Source organism: Pieris brassicae, chromosome 2 (assembly GCF_905147105.1).
Source record: "Pieris brassicae chromosome 2, ilPieBrab1.1, whole genome shotgun sequence".
Lineage (NCBI taxonomy): Eukaryota > Metazoa > Arthropoda > Insecta > Lepidoptera > Pieridae > Pieris > Pieris brassicae.
The window spans coordinates 11,397,512-11,413,995 of NC_059666.1; the positions used below are offsets into that span (position 1 = coordinate 11,397,512).

At 36.4% G+C, this 16,484-nt stretch overlaps 1 protein-coding gene and 1 long non-coding RNA gene across 2 annotated transcripts; one reads left to right on the forward strand and one right to left on the reverse strand.

Annotated features, from left to right (window-relative positions):
* Window positions 1-159: 159 nt before the first annotated feature.
* On the reverse strand, window positions 160-13,485 carry LOC123720824. Its single transcript, XM_045677599.1, has 5 exons — window positions 13,378-13,485; window positions 1,248-1,399; window positions 1,011-1,183; window positions 788-928; window positions 160-460 (listed from the first exon to the last, which is right to left on the reverse strand). The coding sequence occupies exons 2-5, from the start codon at window positions 1,321-1,323 to the stop codon at window positions 209-211; spliced, it is 642 nt and encodes a 213-aa protein (XP_045533555.1). The 5' UTR covers window positions 1,324-1,399; window positions 13,378-13,485; the 3' UTR covers window positions 160-208.
* LOC123720825 lies at window positions 12,179-13,006 on the forward strand. The gene is made up of 3 exons (XR_006756094.1): window positions 12,179-12,342; window positions 12,607-12,678; window positions 12,768-13,006. It is a non-coding gene; the product is annotated as an uncharacterized LOC123720825 (long non-coding RNA).
* Window positions 13,486-16,484: the final 2,999 nt, after the last annotated feature.

Sequence of the window (16,484 nt, forward strand, 5' to 3'; positions counted from 1 at the left end):
CTTATTTTGTTCTAATATATTTTATATAAAATTAAATAGATAAAAAGTACGCCTGTCTGTTAACATAACAAGTACGTATTTTATACTTTTTTATAGAAATAGTCCCATAAAGTAGTTCAGTGCATTTACGTCTCTTTCCTTGCTCAGTAAATGATTCTAGACAATAATAAAATAATTTAATAATGAATTCTCTTTGTTACACGAATACTTAGATACTATGAAGCTTTTCATTTCTCGGTGCTTCTGGATCTCCGAAATGCGGCGAAGAGTCATTAACGTGAGGAAGTAGGTCATCCTCGTCACTGATCAATTCTCCTAAGTCGTGCATGTATTGCCGCCGAGAGCGTGGTAGCCGGAATTCGGGAAACAGTCCACCTCCGAGGTTGATGATGGCTACGCCATCCTTACTCTCCTCTTGGATTAGCCGCTCTCCGCCACTTCGCCGTGACTTGTGTTTTACCTAGCAGAAATATGTATCAAAAGCCATAGAGGCATTGTCATTGCTTTGGTGATAAAGACTTTCATTGGCATCTCAATATTGAGGAAATCGCAAGTATAATTAATTAAATCACGAACTCAGAAATTAATGAAATAAAGCTGTTTAAAATTAGTCAAGTTGTTCAAGTAGTACGTGACGTTTCACGTCCTAAATATGTCTTTACTGAATTAAAAATTTCTAGAGAATGGATAATCTTTTCGTCACAGCTAAGTTTGAAAAGATTACTGATAGCACTCACCTTTTAATTATGTAATAATTAACAGGAATCTGAATACATTTATATTATACCTTCAAAACCTTGTACTTGACGGCTGGTTCTTGTGGTAGCAGATGTCGGTCATCCACGTAGTATAACAGATCATTCTGAGACACATGCGGCTCTCCCTCTTTTACAGTGCTCATTGTATCTTTCAAGTACAGTGTCTTTGTCTAAAAACAATAATTCCTCATTACATGTTTTGTATGTAAATAGAAACTACTACTTACCCTCCGTACCAAACGTTATACTTGCATTTTGTTTGTTAAAAATGGGGGTATGTGTGGTGAGAGCGGTGGCGGTCTCACGTGATTCCGCTCGCCGGTGTATCTCCATGCTCTCGGCCGACGAGTAGTCGTAGTTGTTCTCAGTCAATTTCTTTCTCAATGTGACTATTAGAGCTTTAGATTTTTCATCTGAAAACTTATCTAGAACAAACGATTGAAAAGTATCAAATTGTTTACCAGACTCGCTGTTGACTTCCTTCATTACCTTCACACGTAGTACTAATAAGCGTATATGCTAATAGCAAAAAAAAGAGCATCTTGTCATCGCGCCAAACACACATCAACAGATAAATCCAGCATTTTTCCTGGCACACATAAGCAGCTGCTCCCGGAGACGCAGGGTAGGTAGACGGGGGTCTATGAAAAATCACGTTTTAATTACGTCTCTAGAGGGTGCTGAAGGTCGGCGCTGCTTGTCGTGTCATTTAGTGTGGAGTCGTTCTAATCAGCGCATGTTCCCCTGCGAGTTACTCATCAATAACATCGGTTCGTAGCGTAATATTTATTTGAATAATTCTCTATGAAAATAGCAAAGCCGTATAAAAGCGCGTAGTTGTGAAATTGCATTTGGGTGTAAAATTATACACTCGGCAATAAAATACGAAATACTATTATTCCCTGACAACAGTTATAGATATACAAATATTGTATAGTATATCTTTAAAAACGCTTCACCCGGTGTACAAGTAGAGGTATAAATAGTGAACTTGTCATCAACTACATTCAATTATGTAAATCGTTCGCATGTAAGGTGTAACTCGTTTAATTTATGTATTACCTACCACCACACACATGAGCTAACAATAACAATAAATAGTTTTTTTTTTATAAAAGTCTGATTACGCAGCAATGTTGACTCAAAGAGGCGATAGACAATGCGGTGGCACTCTCATTACATCCTTCGCGGAGATCTCACTGGAGTGAGCTGTCCGATTGTGTTGCGGAGTTTTTAAATACAATCTATTGTTATTGAGAAGTCCGAGAAACCTGACTAACTCGTTGACTTCGTGGCTATTCCTAAAACTGTGAATGCCGTATTTATGAAGTACAATTAATAATTGATTTGAGTCAAACAAGTCATAAATCATTTATTCATGTAGATAGCACAATGTAAAAAAAATATACATTAAATGATCATTGAATTAAACTGAATAATATTGAATTATTTGTATCGCAGTAGTTTAATGTACACCGCTATATTCTGATAAGAAAATGGCATCAAAGTGAAGTTATAAGAGTTGAAACGATGTCGGCAAAGCAGTGCATTTACGAATTGTGATTTGTGAACACTGACAATTTGTATAATATATTACTCGATCTTCTCTCTAAGTCGTTCTGTGATGTCAGCCCGAAAACCTTTTATTGATACTCAACTACACTACACTTAAGATCCAATGTTAAATACGATAAAATGACAATAATATAAATTATTACTTCGACATATCTTCGATGCAATTATATATAGGAAACATTTCGGATTTCTTTTACGTATCATCTAATTAATAGTTAATACATTTTCTTTGTAAGGCAATACTTATCCTAGGTATTCATTGTTTTTCGTAACGTAATGATGCGCTATGCGATATATCAGAGATTAAATAATCTCTATGTTCGCGCAGCGAATTGAAATCTCATGAAATTTGGAATGATTGATTGGTAATATTCAGTATCTTATGCATTCCTAGAATTATGTACATATGAACAATTAATATACCTATAAGTAAATACGTTTCTGGATATTTAATTTTTATTTCTTAATTTTTATAAATACCCTATTGTACTATTTCAAGTATCGACACATACTATTATGGAGGAAGGAAGATGGCGCTCTTCCTCCTCCGAGTATAGACGAAATTTGTTAAAGGTCGATTAATGGTTGTTTTTGTGGCCGCACGTTGTAGGTGCCGCTACAGCCTATCAGAAATCGCTTCGGTACGTTTGATGTTATACTAAAATCTCAGGCATCTATCTGTAAAGCTTAATACTTCACTAAAAGAGAGCATTATTAATTCATATACCCTTGGGCTCGCGAGTGTACTACCTTTCCATTTTAGTATTATTTCTGCGAGCATGTAATTTCCATAATACAACATACGTCTGTTTTTTCACTCGGAGTTGATTTGATTTGATTAAAAACATCGTCTCGCGTTATGAATATTACAATTTGAACTAGATCCATGCCAGAATATGTACAATATATGTGTATACAATTATAGATATAGTTTAAGAGCGACTTTTTCATTATGTTACGAACACACTTTTGCACGTTCAATTGACAAAATATGATATATTTTAATAAAATATTTATCATGATCAGGAATGACTGTAGAACCTCCCGAGGATCTCTTCCAGTTTTATCATATAAAACAAACAATGCTTACTGCTGGTGTGGCAGTGGGTGTTCGTGAATAAGTAAGACAAGATATAGATGGACTTATGGAAACGAACCTTCGAGAGTTTCCTACATAGAATTTTTACAGTGTAAAAGCCAAACTCAGTTTTAAAACATTCAAGTAACTCAGTCAGAATAAACAAGTGATTGATGTCTTTAGCCGCGGTCTTTAATGATAACGGGTAACAACCAGAAATGAAGGAGCGACCCTCGCGGGCAGTGGGCGGCACTCGTCCTACACAAGTACTACCAGCGCTTATGTATAGAAAACACTTAGACAATAAAACAAGACACTTAGACAATACAGAAAGCCAAAATAGATAAATGATATATATATGAAACAGAAAACAAGTACCTAAGTACATTAATGGACAAAAATGTATGTTCGAAATACATAATTTCGATTTCTTTTTTATGTAATAGCAGGCAAACGGGCAAGAGGCTCACCTGATGTGAAGCGATACCGCCGCCCATGGACACTCACATTGCCAGAAGGCACACAAGTGCGTTGCCGGCCTTTCCAGAATTGGTACGCTCTTTTCTTGAAGGACCCTAAGTCGAATTGGTTCGGAAATATTTCAGTGGGCAGCTGGTTCCACATAGTGGTGGTGCGCGGCAAAAACTGCCTTAGAAAATGCTCAGTTGTGGAACGACGGACGTCGAGGTGATACGGATGGTATTTTGTATTTTGCCTTGACGTCCGATAATGAAACTCAGCTGCGGGTATTAGACCGAACAACTCTCCTGAACACTCCCCATGGTAAATGCTGTAGAAGATGCAGAGAGACCCAACATCTCTACGCAACGCCAAGGGATCAAGCCGCACGGAAAGTGATTGGTTTGGGATTGGTGATTGATTCGAACCGCTCTTCGTTTAATACGGTCAAGTGGAAGGAGCTGGTACTGGGGAGCTCCCGCCCAGAGGTGAGAACAGTATTCCATGTGGGGCCTTGCGAATGGGAAGTGGGGTGAAGTGGGAATTTGCGCTTTATTGAGTTGCAAGCGGTGGGCCGGAGTGAAGTACCGTCTCGCCTTGCTGAGCACACCAAGCTTCTTGGAGGCTAATTTAGCCTTAGTATTGTCTTTTGTTAAAATAGCTTTTACACATTAAGAAAAACACTTTTTGAACGGATTAAAGCTATGTATTATTTTTAAAACTTATAGTTATTTACATAATTTTAATTTACGTTTCGCGTACTTTTCAGTGTGCGTGGTCACGGTGACTGAAGACGAAAGGTGTTAAATGTCTTGACTTGTGTCTTCTTGGGGTTAAATTGGACTAGATTTAGTCTACCCCAGTCCGAGACTCCACGTAAAAGAGTTTCGACTTCAGACACAAGTTTGTTCCGGCACTCATCGACAACAGCCCGAGAAATACCTGCCCGGCTCGTGTAAAAAGTATCCCCAGTGCTGTCGTCCGCATAGCAATGAAGGTTGCTAAGTTGCAACATATCATTAATATGCAGAATAAACAGGGTCGGGAACAGGACACAGGCCTTGTGGGACACCAGCATTGACGGGTTTAAGGTCGGAGCATGCTCCGTCGATGACGACCTTAATGCAGCGAGAAAGCTGGATATCCAGTTGCATAATTTCTCGGGGAGCCCATAGGCTGGAAGCTTCGAGAGCAGTGCTCTGTGCCACACCCGATCGAAGGCTTTCGCTATGTCCAAACTTACCGCTAGCGCCTCCCCCTTGGACTCAATTGCCTCTGCCCACCTATGTGTAAGGTATACAAGGAGGTCACCAGCTGAGCGACCACGTCGAAAGCCGTACTGAGAATCGCTAATCCGCTGGTTGCCCTCTAGATACCTCAAGAGCTGGCCGTTAATAATGGTTTCCATTATTTTGGAGAACAAGGAGGTTATTGCGATTGGGCGATAGTTGGACGGATCAGAGCGATCGCCTTTTTTAGGGATCGGATGTATCAAAGCTGTCTTCCAGCACTTTGGAACAGTGTTGAGGGAGTACAGGTACCGGAAAAGGTGCGTTAAGACCGAAGCCAACTCAGGAGCACAAGTAAGCAGCACTTGAATTGGAGGGATGCCATCATGCCCGCTCGACTTATGGATGTCCAGAGAAAATAAATGTTTACGGATAGCACGTTTGGACAGCTTTGGCAAGAGACCAGAAGGCTCGAGTTCCCGAAGGAAGGTGGGCCAATTTCTCACTAAACCTGGCAATATGCTCTGACTTTGCCTTAGCGATTTCCCGTTTGAAGGACCTAGAGGCTGAATTGTATGCTTTTTTACGTTCGCTGATAGCCGCATCACAGGATGTCGCCGCTTCTGCCCAGGCTTTAAAACATTCACGCTTACGGCGCAAAGCCTCTTTGCACGAACGCCTAAACCAAGGCTGGGACTTGCCACCGACCGGCACCGCAGAGAATGGAATAAAAAGTTCCATGCACTGCAGGACCACATCAGCGACAGAGTCAGCGACGGCATCCGGAGTACTCAACGAAAAGCAAATGGGCCCCCAAGGGTAGGACACAAAAAAAAACCGCTTCCCATCCCAATCTGCTTGCTGACTTATAGTGCCACACACGGCGACAGACCGCAATGCTCCACAGAGACGGCCACCGAACCGTTCTTTGTGGTACAATATATATATTATTTTTTTTAAACTAAAGCAAACTGAAATTTAACATTTGAAACAACAATTAATACTTAATATTTCAGATTACTGCTTAAACAAAATCAGAGTCTTCCCGCCTCTACAAATACTTCCTCACATCTTCTTTGGTGAGGTGGAAAATATCAATATCCTCATAATTGGTGTCATAGTTATATAAAACCCGAAAAATTGGCGAATTATGCAGGTAATTCGATTTCGTACGAGGCACACGGCACAATTTTGTGTATCTTGTTGCATAAGGAGGAGGGATTTTAAGAGAAATTAACGACGGCGAATAGGGGCTATCTATCCGCCCATTAAGAATAGCAAGTCTTGTTGACTCCTCCAACATTCTAATAAGTCTAAATTAAAATATTTGCAAGAACCTGAATAACTATCGAAACATTGATCTTTTATAAAACTACTTTATGTAGACCAGATAATACTCGAATACCCGGCACGCTTCTGACATGAATGCAAAATTAATACTTTTTATGTAATTAATGTTTTTAAATGACTGGCATGACCGCTTGACAAACCCTAGTTGCTTATACGCTTTGCCTGTTATGTCATTGATATGTTCTGATAGGCCCATTTTTTCATCTAATTATATTTCAAGGTCTTTTACTAATTTTACTTGTTTTATAGGAGTGTTACCGATCTTGTAAATTAATTCAATATTTTTATTTGTACGCGAAAAAGTTATCGTATTACATTTGTTTATATTTATTGAAAGTTTATTTTGTTTGTAATATATTTCTAGCCTATTAGGATTTTGTTCAATTTGATTACAGATATCTATGGATTTTAGTCTTAAAAAAAATATCATCCGCGACCCGCTGTGGTTTGTGTTAATGTAACCATAGTAGTCTTGTTTAGGAGCGCCACAATTTCATATGTAGTTCTTTAATTCACCGTTTATGTTGGTTAGCGTTAGGCGATATCCGATTGGGAAGACCATTTATTAGCCGCGGTAGCAAATACCTCAACTTTCTCTCAATTTACAAAGCCGAATCTGCGTCACCGCTCGAGTCTTTACGTCAAGCTCCACTCGTTTTTTTATGTCATCTCGGAAAAAGTGCTCGACTAGAAGAAATTTATTTACTTTTTCTGTTATGGGCAATATTTTGCAGTTTAAAAATTCCTCTTTCTTCCTTGTTATATGAATCGAGCACATTTCTCGAGACAACATGTTTGAGGATTCGTGTTTTATTTTGTGAAATTACAGTTAATAATATACAATTTATGAAAATATAACCTAGGTAAGATAACTTTGACTTGTATTTCACTGCGACTAATAATTAAACTTCACTTCTACAACAGTAACGACGATTTAATGCACCTAGATCGAGTAACGCGAGACACAAAAACGAGCGATTTTGATAAAAGTTTTCATTCTCAATATTCATGTAACTAAATATATTTTTGTGATTTTTAAAGAACGATAACATACAATAATGAAGTAGTAGTTGCATTGCTACACACGATACAAATTAAAACTTTATTCCAAGTTGTACATCGGTTGTGTATTGTTAAAGAAAACTAAGAGAATATTATATCTCTATAAATTGTAATAGTTTATTAATTAGGTATATAATAAAATTTGTCGCTCTTATTTGTGCCTTTCTCCGCACACTATGATTCCAGGAACAATATACCGTTGTAATTACAGGTTTTTGCACATTTCACTCATTTCTGATATTTTTGTTCGATTTGCGTCCACTCGCAGCAAATAATATCTTTCTCAGTATTTTACAATTCAGCTGTTATGTAATCACTTACCGATATTTCACCACAGGAATTATTTTCATAACGCCTGCTTAAAATAAAGGGAGCTCATTTCACATGGACAATTATATTTATTTAATATTTACAGCAATATTTTGAAAAAAAATTGGTTTTGTATGGTCATAGCTATTTGGCGTTGGTATCAAATTACTTGCTTGTTAGTTTCGTATTATCTAAAATATTGAAATGATATCACGTGTTTGGTTGGCAATGGAGACATTGCGCGACACAGGATGGCAATATGTTTTGGGAAAACTATTAACAAATAATTGACATTATTTTATAAAACCAAATACAAACTATTTTATAAATTATATTTTAAGGAAAAATAAGAAGTAACATTTATTACTAACAAAACACACACATAAAATAACAATAATCAAAGATAAAGAAGAATGAGAGATAACAATTTTTTTAAAGAACAAGGCACGTTTTAATTGTGTAAGGCACATGTGCTGTGGTTGTAACAATGAGAATCATGATTTCCAGAATCTATTCCAGTTAGCTTAAAAAATCAAGCGAACGTCAACGTAAAATAGTATCAGTGAAGAAACTTTATAATGGGTAAATTTAAATTAATAAAAGAAAGGTGGCAGCACTAATTAAAACTCAAGATAAGGATCTCGTCAGATCTTATTCCGGCGGGAATGCACTCTGCTATCGTTGTCTTCATTCTAATGGAAATGTGCACTTAGTATATATTTATATTTATATCAAGGCAATAAATAAATATATCGCACACACTATATACTATAACCTACGGACTAGAGATATACTAATAAGACGAAAATGTGTATTTAGGCGGATTGAATTTGCAGTGAGTTTAGTGACGTGAGCGGAGGAATGTAGTGAGGCGAGAATGTTTTAATCACGTGACTGTCCCGCCGGCGGGGCATGGGGGGAGGCTAATTCACACAGAATGTATCTACCTAATGATTTGAGTGCATCTCCCGCCCGATTCCAGCCAGCCGATAGCTTAGGGTTGTCGAGTGAGTACAAGTAAACTCACGGGCTGAAGACAAACCCCCAGGAGGGTCATCTCATGTTTGAAAATACTTCATTGAGCTGGTTTCACACGGTCTCACTGCTAATCTTATTACAACCAATCTTTAAATAATATAATGGAAAATTTAACATAAACCAACCTGTGAAAATGGCGCAGGACCAGTACACGGAAGTTCCCCGTTTCAAAGGCCAAAACAGTTGGGCGCATAGCTTCTTTTTAAGTGTATTATTTTATCTTCACATTTCATAGCTGTTTGTTATTAACTACGGTTAAATAAATAATGTCACGTAAAAGTCGTCTATAAAGATCTACAAATCAATTTACGTCTCTGCGATGTACGATGAAAACACTACGCCGAACTCAATTATAAGTATGGCACCATCTTTTAGCAAGTAGCGTTTGACATTGCTGTGGCACTACAATTGCTGGTTTAATTATTACCGATAAATAGAAAATATATTTCATAATACGGATTCGGATTCTTTTGTGTCCATTACTGGAGGTTGACCGTCAGTCTCTTGTTCTTCCGCAGTCGCAATACCCGTCTACCTCCCTAACGTCATGTTTTTTTGCTCGTTTTTTTTACATTTATTTATAATTAAATATCAAAATCCGATTGACCTAGAATATCGATACTTTTATTTTTATACCAACTAGTGCGCAATGGACTAAACAAGAGAAGACGTCGCAATCTGAACGTATTTGCATTCCAGGTACAGGAATTATGATCAATTATATAGTTTCAGTAAGGCTATATGAACACAAATTACCAGTAACCTAATAAAGCAAATACCATGCCGGGCGAGGCGCATTAAATTATTTGTAAGGGTGAAAGATAATTTTTAAATCACCTCTACAAAAGCTTTTACCTTTATTCTACGTTGTAGGGAGATTAAAAATGGACCCTGTTTTTTTATGCAACGTTAAAAAACAGGGTCCATTTTTAAACCTAACTTTATCCCACGAGTAATTCATAATAATTGTTAGTTTAATGTAAAATAAATTACTAATAAATAAATGAAATAAAAACGTTCTTCTCGTTAACAGTTTCCCTAATAATGTTAAAATAACTAAATATATCTTGAAATTTAACAATAATAAGGCAATGAGATAGAATCATTTTTAACGCGAAAGGAAACTGCCAACCCTATCGCTCCGTAGAGAGCCCTCGGTAAAATCAGTCATTGTTATAGCAGATGTTTTAGCGCTCAAATTGTAATTTGCTAAATTGTCCCTTTCTACATCAGGAGAGAGGTTTTCAGGTGATCCAAGTGTAATTTCTAATTAGCTAAGTGCGGCTGACAACTTCAATATATCTACCTTGATTTTTTTTGAATTCTTTCATTTCTTGTAAATTTTTGTAACCAAATTCTTTGAAGATTCATTTTATTAATGGCAACAAAATTTGTTCGGACAGTAGGTAGTATTCATAGAATTTGACGGGACTTCGAGTTTATTTGAGATTGTCACTTTGGACTACAGAATGTACTGTATTTTTTGGTGCACGTAGTGGGTGTCTAGGCGAGTGTAGTAAGTAAATAGCGTTGCTTAGAGGAATAAAAACAAAACACTTCGATGTAACGAGCGTCGACCCGCTCCAGCAGAGAATTCTCCTTGTGCATATTGTATTGGAAATTTAACAGAGCATTAAAAATATAATAAGTATATCATGCATCAGTAGTAACACATATAATACAATTTCTTCTGTTGTTGTTTTCAAGTACAATTGTTTAATTAAATGGGTTAAATGGAAATCTGGAAATATGATTTTCGGATTTCCAGACAAACAAAAACACGTTGCTGCATAACTAAAAAGATTGTCGTAGATATGTTATGTGGTTTTTAATAAAACTGTCCCAAATACACTGAACACTTCCCAATCGTACACCTAACCAAATCTCGCTGAGAAAATGCACCGACCGATACAGTTTACAGATTTCACTTGACACGCCGCATCGTCTTGTATTCCTATGTCTTCGCTTTGTATGCACATTTTATAGAGAAACATTAAGGAAAAGGCATAAAAATGACATATTAATAATTTACGATTCTGGCAAACCGAAGTTTCGACTGAAGAGAGAACGAGTGTTGATATCCGGCATGTGTTTCGACGTGGTTTTTCTAGTTTCGTAATTAGAGTGTTTCGTATCGCTACAGAATTGATTTATACTTGACAATATACCTGCGTCGCTGGCAATATACACCAGGCTGTAGGTTGAAGAGCAATCGACACGCGTTTGACCGTTATTTGTAAACAAGTAGGTTTCATGTATTCAGGTCGACTAATACTTGCTGCAGTTTGTTGCAAATATAAATGTTCAAATGAATTCAAATAAAATAAATCACTCAACAAGTAAAAGTTGTGGAAGTAGTAGTAGTAGTAGTGTCACACCCGTTTCCTGTTCTTTATTTCGACTCGGTCTCTCGGGGACGTTCGCTACGAAGGTTTTTTAATAATAAAAGGATAAATCTCTAGTACTTGCTCGTTATTAGGAAAGTAATAAGGAGGCGTATTTTGCCATTATAGCAATCATCGCAACTTTGGACTTGTGCGCGGGGGCGTTATCTTATTGAAAGAATACCATGTTAAGCGAATTAGTACTACGTGTTGCTTGCGTATTTCTTCATGCAATTTTGTTATCTGGTCTACAAGGCCCCCGTAAAAGTCGCTGCATGATTATGGTTTTTCCATGGCTCACCCAAAAAAAATCGCCGTCTTGGACCGTTGTTTCTGTTCCGGGTCATAATGGTTATGTTATATCTATAGTTATAAATGGAGCCAAAATTTTTGAGAAATTTTCTCGTTTGTTTCTGTGCGTCAAAAAGCATTCTGGGCACCCAGCGCACCGACACTTTTTCACACCCAAATGTGAATAATATTATGGATATTCCAATCTTCATTACTTCTACTATAAAACAAACAGCAACATGACGATTGCCTAATGTTTTCAACTTTTCAAATCATTTGTTCAGTCGATGTAGCGACCCGTTTGGGGGACGTCGTTAATAGAATATATCATAATAGAAGTTCTTCTTCGCTTGAACTCAGCACAGCAACACGCAACCGTAGAATATGGCATTAAACCCCTACTTTAGCCACATCCGTTAAGAGAAAAATTCAAGCAGATATATTTTATTACCGCGTGAACGTTTATGTCGCAATCAAAGTAGTTCTATTTTAAAAAATAAAAGAGAATTAATTACTCTGCTCTGCTCTGCTCTACTCTACTTTACATACCACAACCCCAAAGATGCAGACAGTGAAATTCTTTTAGGTTGTGGTACGAGGTGGAAGTAAATGAAAACCAAATTAATTAATTAAAATTTTCTTTGCATTGGAAGAAGACTGCGGTGCATAGCTAGTTTTCAAAATGCACAGGAAGCTGATTATAAACTAGCATAAAACATGTAAACATAAAATTACCGATAAAGTCTGCATCGAGCGTCATGTACTTGACTATAACATGCGCGTTGTTCACGAGTGTACTACTTTATGTTGTGAGTTAAAACCGTTTCGTTCTTATATTTATGACTTTTATTGAGCGATTTTATTCGTAGCATTCAATATTAAAATATAAACATGTTGCACATAGTAAACGATAACATAAACTTGCTTTTATATTACTATGCAGCAAGCTCGACTGAGTCTACAATTACAGACATATTTTGAACTATAAATTTCAATTCTAGAAATAAAAAAGTGCCAATCTAATCCTTATAGATCGACACACATACTTTGTTTACTTTTTATTTATGTGACAGAATAGCACTCACATATTTACTTTGGACAAAGACTTTAACAAATTGAAGACAGATGAGGCGCTCGCGAAACACGTAAGTCTCTTTTGTTATTAGCGTTAAATAAATAATAATACTGTATAAATCAATATGTTGTAAACACGTTTGTACACTGTTTCTTTCAGGTAGGAGAGATTGTGAAGAAGCTAAAAACTTTCAAAGTGGCTGTGCATCCTCGGATTCGTTTGTTTTATCAGCTTCTAAAACGCGGCATGTCAGACTTCGCCCAAAGAAATTCGGACTCTCTGTATAACCCACGCGTGTACCAGATCGAGGATAACAAAGCCTAAGAGATGCCTCATCCTTTACATATCTAACGCGTAGAACTTTTCTACCATATTAAAGCATAACTTATTAATACATATCTCTGCCTTTCTCTGCCTCTAAAAACTGTTTGAATCATCCGGTTACAATGAATATAATAATAGTTTTTTTCATTTATTTTAAAAAGAACAAAAGAATTATATTTGTATTGGCAAATACTTGGACTGCATTGTGTCATTATGTATGCATCGGACGGACACAAGAATGTAAAATAATTGGTTGCATCGAGCGTCCAATTTGTGAGGAGTTGCCAATTATTGCCGAGCCACGGATTTACGGAACGCCGACATTGAAGTCCCCAAGATAATAATATTTATATTAAACCTAGCTTTAAAAGCATAATAGCAGAAGCATAACTAAAATTATTACTTATTATACTGTATGTCAGCTGTATATCAAGGCTCCACTTACCCCTCATACCTCAGCCCTGCACATCTCCTTGGGATTCGCCAGGACACCACCAGTTTCGACGTGCGAGTTACATTAACAAAAACCAATATTTATGAATAAAATCGCGTGCTAAAGCCAGTAATGTCATAATTGAATTCGTGGTCTGCAGGGGAGGGAGGAATTTGAGCAAAATTCAAATCTATTTTCAATTGAAATATTCAAATTTGCCCGTAATATTGGTATTTTGGACGTCGGTATGTGGTTTTCAGTAACTGCGGTTGCAGGTTCGATTTCCGCCATAATTGTCGAACAGAGGGATTAGAACGTTATTGGATTTTTAACGAGATTTCTCTTTAAGTAGATTTTTCTTTTGCAGGAAAAGGTTATTTAGCAAGTTTATAAAATAACACACAAACAAAAATAATGTATTGTATTTTTGCCTTAAATAAGCAATAGAGATCCTATTTGTTGATATTGGAAAATATTTATTTATCTTGTAGTTAATTTTGTCTCGAAACGAACGAAATACATTAACGGCCAATTCTTCCGAGTAATACTTGAAACTAACAATTTGTAAAACTAAGAAGTACTAAGTTCATTAACACCAACAGTCAACAGTCAGTCACAAACACTGCGTAAATTTGAAAAACTTACGGTAGTAAATGTAAAGATTGAATTAAACTTATTTTTGTGGTTTTTATAGTATAACGAGTTAATCTGTGTCAGCACTCACTGTACATAATGATTCAACTAAAATGTCAGGCACAGAATGTTTTTTCTTACTGCTACTCAGTTACAAAGTGTGGTATGTAAGAAAGGGAGGCGAAATTAATGCTCGGTCATTAAATTTAAATGAGTTATTAAAACGTTGACTTTCCGTCAATGTGTCGTAGCTGCTTAAATATATTGCGATTACTTATTAGTTATTATAATCATCACGATACCGTACACCGCAATTGTCGACCGAATTAGAGGCGCTTACCTCGCAATGCGTTGCCTTAACTTTGCACAATACAAGCCGATGCCGATATCCGATAATAGTTTTTCTCTATAACTTCCATTATCCACATATATTATTAAAAAATAAAATTAAGTGAATTAATTAAATGAAACAGCAATTATGACATCCGTTGACAACGTAGCATGTTGATAACGGCAAGCATCGGTTTGGTGTGTTATAAATGGCGGTAAAAAGTACAAACTTAGTTATAATTTGTAGAAGGTCCCTTCCCCTTCCATAGTGGCTTCGTAGCCCGTAGGCCCACAACTTACGCTAAGGTATCCAGCCTTGTAATTAAAGTTACATGTCCTTATTCATGTGGATGGAGATTAAATAAAGAAAACCAATATTTTGCAGTAATGTTTTATTGCTGAAGGAAACAAGAATGATCCCGGAACCCATGAGATTAAAAAGTTATGACATGAAACTATGACCAAGTAGACCAGTAAAAGTTATACATTACATACATATAGAATACAATTGTTTAATTAAAATTATGAAAAAGATGCCGAATGTTCTGTTCATAAGTTTAAAATGTATTCTATACTTGTCTTTACTGTCATATATTGTTAGTTACTTGAGAAAAATACATACATGGCGATCGTACCACGAGAATAGGTCTGCGATTGTTATTCAAGTGGCGCCCTCAAGCTTGTTCACGGAATAAATCAGAAAAGAGATACGGTTTAGGGTTTATTGTGATTAGTTTTATCTCATTTATTCTTTGTATAGTTTAGTCTAAGATCAGTTCATTAGTGACTTGGGCAACTACAAGTTGGTTTTGTTTTAATACAAATAACGTGGGTATTTGAGACTGGAAAATATTATAAAACGTTATGCTAGAATCATCTCGAAAGTTTATTAATTCACAAGCACCTAAGAAGTATTTTTAATGTTAGAGATTCCACGAAAACGTTTCCTTAAAGATATTTAATCAAAACTCGGTCTCCATTTGGCCCAACATCGGGAACAATAAGTTACAGTAGATCCATTTAAAGGGTAAACTCTAAATAATAGTCATAGATTGTAGAGGGCGAGGCACCCCGGGCCAAATCCTAAACGGCTTAACCTAAGACATGTTTACGACGCAACATGGCCGACACTTTATGGTTTTTCAACAAATTCCAATACATTGGATTTTCTTCGCGATAAAATTATAATGTTGCAAAGATGACTCATTTTTATAAGATAAGCATGATTTCCGAACTGCAATTCTGATGCCAACTATAGCTTAATTGTTATAATATAGTTGAGGCAATTCTTAGAAAACTCTGAATTTGCACCAAAAGAGAGAGAAATAAAGGTAGGAGTTATAAAAATGAAGGCGAAGTTTTGGGTTGGCTTATCTGCGTGACAGATGGCGCTATTAATGTAATGTTAAGTGATAAAATATAAATTGTTTTAATCTTTGCCGGCAAACTGGAGAGTTGAGACGTAAATTTAAAAGAAAAGGTCGTAACGTTGCGTCGCTTTGAAATAAGACGTCTTAATCATTCTATTATGAACTACCAAGGCCTTTTAAACATATGTTATTAATGAACAATACGTAAACTATGACTTAGGTATAATAATTAGTAAGAGTAACGGTTTTAATTGTTTCATTTCCAAGCCGGTACCGCTACCTCACTCACTAAACACTTCATAGTAAGTGATACAGTACAGTTAGGTTACATTCTGGCAAAGACTTTTTTTATGAAACACAACCATGGTTTTTGTAGAAGTAAGATTTTTTCAAATTTTTGGCCCCTATCGTTATACATTGTAATTGCGCTTAAGCTTAATATAGGCGAATACTTTTATGTTGAATTTTATAGTATATATGGATTTACTTAGTCTGGCCATAAATACTGTTACAATTAAAAATAAACAAAATATTACATTTGAATTTGGAATCTGTCATTTTTATATGATTGTTCATTGCATGAACTGACTACTACTGAAGCAAAGGTCCGTTCCGTTATTGTAACAAAGGGAGGTCACAGAAAATTTTGTTTCGGCGCAAGTGTATCAAGATACCATTCTTGAGAAGGTAGTGAAGTTCCTTAAGAACACCATGTGCAATAACCAAGAATACCTACTCCTTCCAGCAAGTCTCGGCGCCGGGTCATAAAGCTCTGTCTACGCAGTC

Excerpts from the sequence above, each read along its gene's own strand:
- LOC123720824 (XM_045677599.1), bottom strand. The coding sequence starts at position 1,323 with ATGTGTGTTTGGCGCGATGACAAGATGCTCTTTTTTTTGCTATTAGCA. Across the intron at positions 1,184-1,247 it reads TATTAGTACTACGTGTGAAG|ATAAGTTTTCAGATGAAAAA; the intron begins GTAATGAAGGAA and ends CGTTTGTTCTAG. Across the intron at positions 929-1,010 it reads CCATTTTTAACAAACAAAAT|ACAAAGACACTGTACTTGAA; the intron begins GCAAGTATAACG and ends TATTGTTTTTAG.